General features: G+C 43.1%; 1 protein-coding gene across 2 annotated transcripts; it reads right to left on the bottom strand.

Moving 5' to 3' along the window:
• Positions 1–1,108: 1,108 nt before the first annotated feature.
• Positions 1,109–11,968, bottom strand: LOC121186344 (grainyhead-like protein 2 homolog). Of its 2 annotated transcripts, none has more exons than XM_041045037.1 (15): positions 11,708–11,968; positions 10,866–11,052; positions 10,322–10,756; positions 10,156–10,211; positions 9,066–9,318; positions 8,818–8,929; positions 7,639–7,733; positions 4,759–4,917; positions 4,597–4,654; positions 4,194–4,333; positions 3,971–4,008; positions 3,200–3,291; positions 2,994–3,079; positions 2,746–2,810; positions 1,109–2,370 (listed from the first exon to the last, which is right to left on the bottom strand). In XM_041045037.1, exons 1-15 carry the CDS (start codon positions 11,719–11,721, stop codon positions 2,256–2,258), a joined length of 1,905 nt encoding a protein of 634 aa, XP_040900971.1. In that variant the 5' UTR covers positions 11,722–11,968; the 3' UTR covers positions 1,109–2,255. The 2 variants fall into 2 exon arrangements, with proteins under 2 accessions (XP_040900971.1, XP_040900972.1); XM_041045038.1 differs by having other exon boundaries at positions 9,168–9,318.
• Positions 11,969–13,073: the final 1,105 nt, after the last annotated feature.

Below are 13,073 nucleotides of genomic sequence, written 5' to 3'. Positions count from 1 at the left end.
TGCTCGTGTTGTAGTTTTTGTAAAGCTAAAATGTGGTCCATGAAATCAAAGTGCTTATAAATGAAAGTAGATGGAAATGTTTTACGTTTTAATTAACCTGCTGAACTGCCTTTTGTTTATGAGCATATTGTAACTAAATAGAACGATTTACTGTAGGTGTAAGTATATACAGTAAGAAGATATGTTCACTGACCTTTGAACTTTCTACAGCGATGCTAGCGGCGTCTTCAGGCTGCAGGAAGAGTGTGGTCTTGAGTTAAATGCTAATGTCAGCACTAAACACAAATGACAGCTTTTTTGGGGTATTATGATCTAAATACTGGATTCTGTAGATTTAGACCTGATAACAGCACAACATGAAAAAGTGGGGGGACACAAATGTTTGTACCAACTTTCATGGCAATCCACCCAAAATATCAAGCTCATTGTTTTAAGTTGGGGGATCACCAATGTCAGTAGGATTCATCCTCTGAGGACCATGACCGTCTGCTCTAAATCAATCCAACAGTTGTTGACATATTTCTGTCTGGACCACAGCTGTGGATTGGCCAACCCTGCCATCCCCAGCAGCCCCCCAGCTAACATGGTAAAAATAACATCCGTCATACTGTGAACGCTTTGATTCACCCAAACCATCCAAACTGCTTTGCTTTGGATTTTCACAGACGTCTGTCAGTTCAGCTTATTGAGATAAGATCACTGTGACCTGTCACACTGAGCTGAAGTCTGTGTAAAGCAAGTTGATCCTTCATCACAGACAGGAACAGAGTGAAAGAGCAGGATGAAGAGCTGAGAACTGATTCGGATAACATTTCTGAATGTCTTAAATATTGTTTTTTTTTTTCTTCCTCTGACGTCCACAGGAAACTCTGACATCTGTCACCTTAAACCATGTGACTCAGTGCAATGTCATTTATTCTTTATAAGCTGCCACTTACAGCAGAACAGGCTGCTGTGGATATTTTGAAGATGTAGTTCATGTGAACATTAGGAAGAATCACTAATTGTCTGTCGCTGTTGTCTCTGAAAAAAAACATTCCTCAATGTCAGTCCAGGCATTGAGGAATGTTTTTCCATTCACAAGAATGAGAAAGTAGAATTGGACTTTTGGATCCCGCTGTAAATCTTTATTTATTGACTCATTTAAAAGACTGTACATCACATCAGTGCATGAAGCGTGTGAAGGATGGAGAAGCTGTCAGCGACTCAGGTGTAAACACAGGCAGTGAGCTGGAACAGAGCCATTAGACTGTTAAGCTCTGATGATTTGCAGTAGCCTCAGACGAGGATTGTGTAAATGGACCGGTTGGGCTTTGTAAGTCCCTAACTAATACCAGAAATACTACTGACTACAGTCTGTTCAGTGAGAGGAAAAGCAATAAACATGCGCACAGAGGAAGCAAAACAGTTTAACGGCATCCTGGAGACTTGCAGTCTTGTTCCATAATTGTGCCTCATGTAATTATAGATCCTGAGACACCGGCATGTAATCACAACCTGTGATAACTGTTATTCCACTGGCACCAATTGGAAACATTTAGTAGGCTTTAAAAATGACCAATCAATAAAAAAAACAAGATGGACAACCAACAAAGATTAGACTAAGTTCAAGAGACCAGAGATCACTTTCAAAACACATCTAGAAATAATTATATACATACGAAACAATAAGCTAATCCACTATCTTGTGCTGCTCAGTGCCAGCACAAGATGTTGGATAAGCTCGCTCTGAAGTGAGAGCATTTCAAACATCTGCTCAAGTAATTTAAACACTTCCATCGCTAGAGGACGTAACAGGAAGAATGGCAGAGGCCCCCAGAGGAGCCAAACAGCAGCCGCTGCTGTTAATCCAATAAGGCTGCTGTATACTGAGCTGCCTTCTTCCTGTGAAGCCACAGCAAGCTGGCTGGATGGATGCTGTGTGGTGATCCTGTCTCAGTCACAGGTACACGAAAAGTGTTAACAGGTGAATTCCTATGAATACTTGCTTAGGAAGTTAGCCAGGAAAGATCACCTCACAACTAATCCATAGGTTTTCAACATTAAGCCTGTGCTCTTAGTTCACAGAATCCTCCTACAGCAGGTTGTCTGGTAAACAGGTACTACAGCAGGTGAGGTGTATGTGGATTAGCCAATGATCCATACTGAGAGTCCTATGTGGGCCTCAGTAAAGACGGCACTGTGATCTAATACTGCTAACAATATTCACAGGTTTTTACACAGGGCTCGGCTAAAGCTTCATCCACCAGCAACCGTCAGATCTCTGACAGAGTCACACGCAAGGAGTCTGCCGAGCTGTCGATAGCCAGGATGAAGGTGTCCTCGTTGGAGTAATGCTGGACGATGTTGTCATCCATGTTCACCAGAACCCTGAGGAAGACAGTGAACAGATTAGAAAGACTAGTTTCATTCACCGAGTGAAAATTTTCCTTGAGTTAACCTGAATGTTTCTATTTATCCACTGAAATATTAAATCCTCTGCTGGATGGACTGATGCTTCATTCTGGTGTTAGACATCTGGCCCGACTTATTTATTTTTATTTTGGTTTAGTAAACTAATGGCATCTGCTGTAGGTTTGTGTTTTGTGCAAATTAGCAAATAATCTGCTAAACATCAGCATGTTAGCATTGTTACTGTGAGAGTGTTAGCATGCTGATGAGCCTAATTCCAAACGTGAGCATGACTGCAGCCTGTTGTTGTTGTTGTTGTTGTTGTTGTTGTTGTTTCTGTGGAGTCTGACTCACCCTTTTTTGCTTTTCTGGTAAACCTTGGCCATCTTCTCCAGAGGTAATGCATATTTCTCTGAGATCTGTGAAGAGACAGCGTATTTCAAACATGCTGAAGGTCACAGCTGAGAGTCACTGTTTATTAAGAGATTGCATTAGTTTCCTAAGATAAACTAATCCTGTCTAGCACAATGGATCCAATGTGTTTTTCCTGTTTCAGGGTACAACAGTTAAAACCACATTGCGATACTAGTCTCAGTACTCACGGCCTCCATCAGTGCTTTGAGGGTTGGGGTCTGCAGCATTAAGGCATCAAACACTTCATCACACTCCTTCCTCACGTAGAGAAGAACTGATGAGACATGGGTTAAACAAGACAAAAAAAACAGATGTACAGTGACGCCCAGCGTTTGACTCAAATGCAACAAAAAGATCTAGGAGACCTAAAAAGACAAACATGACATTTACACACCTTTTCTTTCATTGTCTGCTCTGGACTTCTTGGCCTGGGGTGGACAGATATCTTCCTCAGCAACACATGACATCCTCTTCAGCAAAACATTCCTGACACATAAACACACATACACATACACACACACACCATTTAAAGCAAGGCTGTGTAACTTTTGCTGAGCAGTGGCCTCAGCAGCTACAGGCGGTCATTTACAGGACGCCGGTGCATCCGGGCTCCACATCCGAGTGGTTAAGGATACCGCAAGCAGTGTACCCCTAGAACGTAACGGCTCATGTACAGAAAACAAAGCCCGTCAACCCCTCAGGCCAACAAACACAAAATCGTCATCTCAGTACAATCCAGCAATCATGCTGCCCGCTCATGTCAAGTCAGCATTCAGCTAATGTGACATGTCCAGTGAGTTTAGTCCCAGAACAGATGCAGCACACTTTGCACCCCGAATGAGGACTGCGACCAGGATTTGTCCCAGAACGCCTCATTCTCCCTATTACAAGTCAGTGCACCATCAAAATGATTTTGAAGCTGTCGTTTTATGGTAAACAATAAAATGGTTGTTGCTTTAAATGATCTGAATCCCCCACCCACCACCCCCTCGCCTCCGCCCCCTCCCCCCAGTCCATTTCACCATCTGTTTTACTGTGACACAAATACAGAGACTTCACTGTAGAAAGATCATCAAAAATAAACTGCTTCAAGTTGTTACACCGGTGCACATGGCGCAGTGAGGTGCAACACATGCGCATTTAGAGCAGAAAGTACGATACTCACCCATCTCTGTCAAACTCCTCAGTGTTAAAGGCAAACACCTGCAAACAGAGTAAAAACCCATCATGTGTCACACTGCCAGAATGGACAGGGGTATGTCCTCTCTATGTGTGTCTGTCTGTCTGTCTGTGTGTGTGTGTGTGTGTGTGTGTGTGTGTGTGTGTGTGTGTGTGTGTGTGTGTGTGTGTGTGTGTGTGTGTGTCAGAGACAGGAAGGGGTCCCTCACCTGCCCTGCTCGCTGCAGGTTTCCAAAGTGGACGTCAGGAATGAAGAGGACAGGCTGGGAGTCCAGGTCAGTCATGGTTTTGAACAGCGTGCACTCGGCCCTCTTCATGGGAGAGGTTGGCCCCGAGCTGCCGTTTTTCCCTAATTCAGAGAGAGTGTGAATTCAACATCTGTTGCCAGGCAACCACTCCAAGTACAGCTATGATACGGTTTGATTATGTTTGCTTGGCTTTTTAGTCTCCTGCTGTCCTCTCTGTTCCATTCAGCCGTATGATTGCCAGGACAGTGATCTGTAGCCTTGTTTCACCAGATTTCAAAATCAAGCTCGCTAATGTTATTTCTGTACGTAATCAAAATGAGTGTTTTCATTATTTAACCAAAGAAGAAAGAAAAAATGTTCTTACCTTTCGTCCTCTTTCTGAGTTGCTTCTTCTCCTCATCACGGAGCTTCCTCTCAGCGCCCTGCAACAAACACAGGGGGCTGATGGGACAGAATATGCTTACAGCCAGTAAAAGTCTAAATGATGTGCTTGTTGTTGACCAGATCAGACAGCCGCCTTCCTCACCTTGTCGCAGAAGACCTTGATCTGAGAGTAGGCCCTGTGGATGGGTCTGCTGCTGCAGCTGTTGTAGCTGTAGGTGTCGATCTGGATTATCAGAGGCATCCCCTTCACGCCTTTCTGCGAGGAGAAGTCTGTGCTCAGACAGTTCACTGAGATAAAGACCTGAGAAACCAAAATAAGACAGAGGACACGGTTCATTTCTGGAGTTTTGGGACCTAAAACAAGCAGCAGGAGAGATGTTCATCAAATAGTAGTCATACAGCAGTGATTCCCACTCAGGCACACTTGGTCCTAGGGAGTCATTCTGCAGCTGGGGGGAGGTATGTGGAAAGACTGTGAGTGCACGAAAACTAGTTAGTAAGCAGGAAGAGGCTGCAGCTAAAAAGAAGATAAATGTTTGTGACAGTTAAGAGTAAGGGAGTTAGTATATCCATTGGTCCATGTTGACATGGCTGCATCACATTAATGCTGTCAATCTCCTGTTCTACCACATCCCAGGGGTGTTCTACTGGATTCAGGTCTGCTGACTACACCGCCGCCAGCATCCTGGACCGCTGACACTAAATTCTGACCCCGACCATCTGCAGCCCCATCAGAAATCCAGGTTCACCAGACCAGGCAACATTTTTCCAGTCTTCATCTGTCCAGTTCTGGTGAGTCTGTGTCCACTGCAGCCTCAGATCTCTGTTCTTGGCTGACAGGACTGGAACCTGACGTGGTCTCTGCTGTTGTAGTCCATCCACCTCAAGGTTGACACCTCAAAGGCCTTACTCTCTGTACTTTAACAATGAAAACGTGTGAGTTGCCTGTCATCAGCTGAAGCTTAGTCATTTTACAGCCGTTCAGTCTCAGATGGGGAGTCAGATCTGACAGAGATCTTTGTTCTCTAGTGAATCTCGACTTGACTCATAAGCCGTGCAGTGATGAGAGAAAGGGTCACAGGGTCATGAGTCACTGCAGCAGCAGCCGTTCAGAGGCCAGAAGCTACACTCAGCCATGCAAATGTGCCCAACTCCCCCACTTCTCTACGCCCCTGAAGTTAAATGTTAAACTTGTGAATGAATCTGATTTTGGAGAAAGTGTGATTTCCATAATGAAAGGCTGAATTAGCTGTGGTTTCATGGCAGCAGAGCAGAGCTGCGCCCATGCTGAGGCTGAATCTTTTATACGCTTGTAAGAGATAAACATTATTCACAAAATCAGACCCTAATTACACTACAATCATTTAACTACTGCAAACCATGAAGTGTACAATACTATATTTGGTAATCTTCACACATCTGGTTACATGGTGGGAAAGAGTCCCATGATTAATGATGACATTTGTTTGATGCCAAACCATCTAAACTAAGATAAACTTCTGACGAATTTTCCTGTTAAACAGGACCAACAGCTCGAGCAGCAGGTCGGACGCATAACGGTAGAGATTCCTCACCGTGGCTCCACGGCGATTTTCCCACTACGCAGCATCAACAGCGTCGTGTCTGAACCTGCAGAGGTGAGGGCTGATTGCTGGAAAGGCCTGGAGCACAAATGAGCCTCCTACACACCTCCACAAATTCACACCTCCACAGACCCAAGCCATTTAAATTTCTCCAGAAGCGCTGAACGCGTTGCTGCTAGCATCTGGGTGTGTGTGTGTGTGTGTTTGTGTGTGTGTGGGAGGCTCACTGGATGTACGAGCATTCAAATGCCTTCCTAAAAAGTGAAGAGAGTTCACGGGGGCACTGTAAAGTGGCTGTTTAATGCCATCCGCTCAACTAGGAACAAACAAACAAACACAAAAACAGAGTCGTACTGCAGGAAGCAGCTCAGCTCCCATACCAATACATTTCACACTTCATTACAATGAGCATGGTGACTGTTCAGTTCAGCTGATGGGAATGTTATTAGTTTTGCAGGTATGTGGTCATAAACCAAAGTATTGGACAAACTGGATTTCTGCATGAAAATAAAAATGTTTATCAGGTAGAGAGGGTCTGTTGAAAAGATGCTATTGGCTTGCATTATGGGAAGTGTAGGATCGACATATTAGGGACTAGCAGTCAGGATCCACTTATTCACTGGAATAATAACGTGTTTTAAAGCCGGAACATGCATATGAACATGTATGAAGATGTCTGACATGTATCTGCAACAAATATTCTCACAATAAGTGGACATACTGGTATGTTACTGAGCTCAACTGGAGAACAGGAACATACAGAGGTTTCAGAAAGTATTCACACCCCTTCACTTTTTCACTTAAATGTGTAGTAGATTTCATTTTAAATGGATAATGCTGCTATGTTTGCTCATCAGTCTACACAATCTTTGACATACAATAAGTTGTGAAAGAAGTGGAGAGGTCTGAATTCTCTCTGAAGCCACCATAGAAGAAGCATAAACTGAGTGAATACAGCTTGATGAACTAAATATTTACCCACAAACAAAAGCTGCAAAGGCTTCTCTTTCAGTGAAGCTGTTTTCAGACTCCTCATTAAATTTGAGCTGAATGGGAGCAACAGCCACAGTCTCCTGAGCCTAAGACACCCTGAGGGGGGCTGATGCTGTGTGTGTGGGGGGGTGTGTGTGTGTATGTGTTTATCACCTTGATAAAGGTGAAATCCGAGGAGCTCCATTTCTAGGTTTGTTGCCATGTGCCGGGCGTGCCTGTGACCCTAGATAACGACCTGCTCCCTCATGTCATGGAGGACAAAGGGCTTAGGGGTGGACGGGGGTCTGGCATATGCTCCACCAACTATTCAAAAACCCTGAGGTGTCAACAGTCCACTGACAAACAGGTGGGTACAGACGTAGAGTCTCTACAGCTTTTTTTCCCATTTTAGATCAGTCATTTCTTGCTTTGACACAAATTTGACACTTTTTTTTTTTTTTTTTTACCTTGGCTTCTTCACTGACATCCCACGTGAAAGAGACAGCATTGTAGGCAATTTCCTCCACGTTCCCAATCGTGCTGAAGCTCTCCTTGTAGTCGGCTGCAAAGTGAAAGATCAGAGAAGGCTGTTTCAGTGGATTCAGGGATGTTTGGTGTCAGCTCCATTTTAAATTTAGGGCACTTTCAGAATTATAGCACCCTTAAGTCTCCCACTTAAGTTAAAGTACAGAAGTATTTTAAGCAAATGCAGTAGTGTCACAACTAAAAATTCCCATTCTACAGAAAAATGACTTATATAATATTATATATTACATTAATAGATTGATCATGTTCAACATATCAATTCAACATGGAATTCTATAAGCTTTTAATATGTTTTAATGCAAAATCATAATCTGTAAAGAAACTATAGTTGCCAAAGTAAAAACTACAGTATCTCCTTCAAAACCATAGAGGAGTAGAGGTATAAAGTAGCATAAAATGGAAGTACTCAAGTAAAGTACAAGTACCTAAAGCAAGTACAGGACTTGAATACATATACTAAGTTACTTTCCACCACTGTTCAGCTGCTAGGAGACTGTTCTGTCCTTAAATAAACTCTGTGAAATTCATCTGTTTAGACTTATTATCAACTGAATATATCACAGTATCACACATCATAGCCTGGCATCTTCTCACAAGGCAAGTTTGCCAACAGGTGAAGATCTAAATCAGTAAAGATTCCCATAATGCCCTCTGAACCTCCGAAAACACTCAGCGTCTGCTCATGTAGGCTAATTTCCACTCGCCATGGTATTGGCATGAACTTGCCACATACTGAACCACCAGAGTATCTGACATCTGTGATTCATTCCATTGAGTGTGAAACCACAGGTTGAGGCCTGTCCCCTGCTGATCGTACAGGATATGGCCTTAGTCCAGGCTCCCACCTAATTCTCCTCTTAACGTCTATGCAAATGCAAATGTGAGAATTGACAGTTCTTCAAATTGTGTCGGGTTTCACTTCAGGATATAAGACAGAGACTCTCCTGGAGGCTCCTGTAGGTTTTCCACCTGCTTACTGTCTCTTTGACCTGCATGGTTTTTGAACCTGAGCCTATTCCCCACCTGTTCTTCTTATAAACCCCATCAAGACATGTATGTTGTAGTCGGCCCTTTCAGTAACTGAACAATAATCATCTTACCGATGTCCAGGACTCTCTGTTTGGCAGTGTGCTGACGGGAGTGCCAGTATTTCCAATTCTTCAGCTGCTCATCTCTGCACTTGTCTTCTCCAAAGACAACCATGATGACGCTCTGCAGTACGAGATATAATATAATCAGGACAAAACAGAAGAAAAAATAAACTGCTGCCCAATAATAAGCTAACAGTACAATTTTCAACCTCTACCTCCACATTTTTTCTCCATTTACTATATCTCCCCTCCCTCACCTGTACAATACTGTCCCGCTGCAGCTCAGAGCCTCCCATGGTGCATTGCTCATTACGGGATGGGCTCCCATCAGGGCCCTTTGAAGGCGTCGGTCGACTCACCCGCACTTTGCTTCGGTGCTGATTGAGGGACGATCTGAAGCCGGTCTCAGACAGTGTCAAAGCGTAGAACTGGCCCCGGTTCAGATAAGCCATGGGTCCTTCTCCTTGCCGCAGCGACATGCTGGCCTCCAGACTGTACTGGAAAGTGTCACTGTAAGAAAACAAGCATGTGTGGAAATGTTTGACAAGCCGTCCTGAAGATACAGCATCTCCTCTCATACAAGAATAAATTACATTTTTTGCATATGCAAGTAAAATGAGCACAAACAGTGTCAACATTTTGATGAGGAAGAAAACTAAGAAAATTAGAATGAATTTTGAAGATTTGTTTTCTGACTGTACAGGGCTGATGTTGCAATTTGCAAATGGAGCATGAGAAGAAGGTTGTTGGAACAAGAAGTGCCTCATTATGACACTCCAACATGCAGTAGCACAGCTTTAGGCCTTATAATAGTCTAGATTTTTCTTATTGTCACAAGCCTGATTTATCTTACAGCTCCACTGTTGTTAAAAACATAAGAATGAATGAGCTGTTGTACTGGGCGACATGTTCCTTCCTCACCATGAACACACACTGCAGTTTACTTACACCATCCTGCTGCTGTACAATAAATACTCACTAAAAACGTGTATTAACCCGCAGCTGAAAGTAGTTGCCAACAAATGCACTATTTGAGTGATGTTAAAACTACAATGCCAAGCTGTTTTAGGGCATTAATCAATACATCTCTGAGCCCTTTTTAAAGATTTTCTTCTTCAGTAGTAGAATGAATGCGTTTGGGGCTGAGAGCCACAGAAAGTCATAATTAACATAATTGTTGGTTTTGGTCTTCTCATGTGACTTGATAAAAACAAAAACATAGAATTTTGCTAGTGTCAGCCTTTAATGCCAAGAACGTTCTGCGTGTGCATAAAACCAGCATCAGTCTTTTTGATTGGCAGCGTCTACACGTTTAATGCTTCTGTTTGCGTCTGAATTTCAACTTACACTTGTAGGCTACAGTGGAACCCATCAGCTCCTGAGGAGGGACTTCTGTGGTACATCTGTGAGAGGAGACAACATACACTGTGTGTTTCAGAAGGGAGAAAAGAAAAAAAAATCCAAATAATGTGATACTGACTTCTAAAGGGAGACATAATGCCACCCCTCTCACCTCTCCTTCCACAGTGTCCTCACATGTGCTGTCTGGGGTGCTTCTCTGTTCATCTTTCAGGTACCCAAGGGACAAATCATAGCAGCTCTGCCCGTAAGCCATCCTTATCTGGTCTCTGGGTTCTTCTAGGTAGGAACCTCCAGGAGAGGAAACTCCCATGGACGCCTGACCCTCTGTCTTGACCAGAGCAAGAGCCACTCCACCTTCACCTTTACCATGTCCTCCTCTGCTGTCTCCTGGAAGGCTGGTGGCTCCGTACTTGGAGCCCTGATGTTCAGCAGTGCTGCTGTTGTTTAGAGAGAGGTTGACAGGTTTGCATCTATGAGCCTGAAGATGGTGATCTAGTATTTCCAAGCTCCCACAGTTACTGGGACCAAGAGCGGAGGGGTCTGTGGGTCTAACACCACTGGGGGCACGTCTCCTCTCTCTGGGAACCTGGCAGGGTTACAGCAAGCACAAAAAAATAAGATCTGAAACAAGTCAGAACACATTATACCAAAACTGTCTTTTTAGGATTTGTTCTGTAATATAAAGCCATCCACACCTTGTAGTAGTCGTACAACAGACCCAGTGCTGCTGCACTGTCCTCATCTCCGTTGATGCTCATCATGGCCTTAGTGGCAGCAGTCAGTGGGTTTTCCAGGTACATCCTCCACGCCTCATCCTCACTGCTGAACACCCTTCCCGAGGGCACCGACATTTCGTTTGGTACCACCACCACCAGCCGTTTACTGAGAGGACGACAGGACAATGGGAAGAGACAATAAATGTTGTTACTGCAAAGCCAGTCTGTCATTAACAGAGGCCGCGTCTGCCAAAGCCACCAAGTCTGCCCCAGGCTGTTTCTCACCAAACTTCAGTCTAATCGCCTGCTCCATGTGAAGTATGTTTACGTAAGTTCACTGAGGAATAACTGCTTACTGAGACGGTTCAGAAAATGTCGAGCTGGTGATTCATGATCAAAATTAAATTACTTTTATAATGTCACTTATAAGATGTCATTCAGAGAAGCTGGTGATAAGAGACACTGTACAAGATCTGTTTTAGAAAGGCACATGTTGTAGTTTTTAATAAGTCAGATCTTCAGCAACAATTATAGTACATTAGTGTAATATCACCGTTATATAAATTAAGAAACGTTTGTGTCTGTGATGTATTTAGGGCATTTTATTTCTTGCAGTGCCACTACTTGATAGAAGTTACTGTTTATCAGATAAATGTTAAAAGGAATAAACTATAGAAATTGTTTTTTTTTTTTAATTAAATGAGATTCTGTTGCCCGTGTGCAAAGAACAAAGAGCCAAACAAAAGACAAATCAAATACTCTAAGCACTGGAGTAAAACTGATGAAAGTTATTACCCGTAATATTAATGTTTCTTTCCTACCTGTCCAGGTCCATGTTGCCTCCAGGACTCTCTGGTGTTTTTTAAGACTTGCTTGAGAAACTGGACTTTCTAGTTGGTGCAGGTAAGTTTGTGTGTGAGACTGAGAAAACTAGGCCCGCAAGGGGCGGGCTGTATTTAACTTCCCGGTCAAAACAGCCAATGAAATCATCTGTAACTTTGCCTGCTCAAATATATTCCAGTGTCTTTGATGTCAGGTAAAATGTGAGTTTCGGCATAGGCCAGGTTTGTATCCCGTTTAGAAGTGGGTAAATTAAGAGATGGGCACTGCAGAACCTGAAGAGGCAGGGCAGACAAGGAAATGAAGGTTTGCTTGCTGATTGGTCAGATGTTTCCACACAGGTGGTACAGTCATTTCCCCATTGGTGAACCAGTGCAGAGGGGGGGTGTCACCTGAAGTGAGGGAAAGGTGGGCATGGCAATGATGAAATCCAGTTTCTGTTTTTACTGGTATTAGTGTAATGCCTCCAAATCTATCTTGTGTCCCGGATGAGACCAACCCTCTTCTTAATTTAGTTTAGTTTCATCAAGCAGGAAAGTAAACAACATACACTCACTTTTTAAAGGACATTAGTATTTTAAGACATTATGTTAGAATCCTGACTGAGAGTGACCATTTAATCAGAGTTAAAGGGACTTTTACTGATATGAGCACTTTCCCTTCTCCTTACTTGATGAGCAGACTAGATATGATAGATAAGATCTTTGATGATTAATGTAATGATATGATTAATGTAACCAGACATTAAAAGTGAAAAGAATGCCAGTGGGTTTAAGGCTACAGTCAGTGAAAACGTGTCTTTGTCGTTATTTTGTAGGCTACAGGTGTTAATATACAGTGAGAGGAAAGAGTAACTGTCCTGAACAAACATATGCTTATTGTTGTCTGTACCGTGACACCTTGTGGCTGGAGTTTAATTTTACAGCGTGCGTACAGGAGGCGTTATCCATCCGACTCACCAAACGTGCTTGCTTTATTTTTAGAGACGTATTTTTATGGTAAAGAGCTGCTTCACCTTCATTAACTTTGGTACACTCGTTCGTCTTTCTGGCAGTCTCGTGCCAAAAGGTGATCATCTCGCCAAAAACGGGAGCGCGCGCTCGTTGCACGTAACTTTACCTGACATTATAGGAAATACTGTAGTTTTGTTTCCGATGCTTATATGTGTTTAGTATGTCCTTGTTTATATTTTGGAACTATATCATCAAACTGTTCATAAATATTCATCATCTTTCATCAGGTTCCATCAGAACCTGACTGGTGACTAGCTGTCAACCCAAAGCTGAAAGATCTTGGCGGTACCATGTGATATTGACACAGAACTATTATCACATTTATAAAATCATT

Source organism: Toxotes jaculatrix, chromosome 8 (genome assembly GCF_017976425.1).
Source record: "Toxotes jaculatrix isolate fToxJac2 chromosome 8, fToxJac2.pri, whole genome shotgun sequence".
NCBI classification, from domain to species: domain Eukaryota; kingdom Metazoa; phylum Chordata; class Actinopteri; family Toxotidae; genus Toxotes; species Toxotes jaculatrix.
Note: the sequence above shows the minus strand (reverse complement) of the source record. Positions and strands in the feature narration are given on the sequence as shown.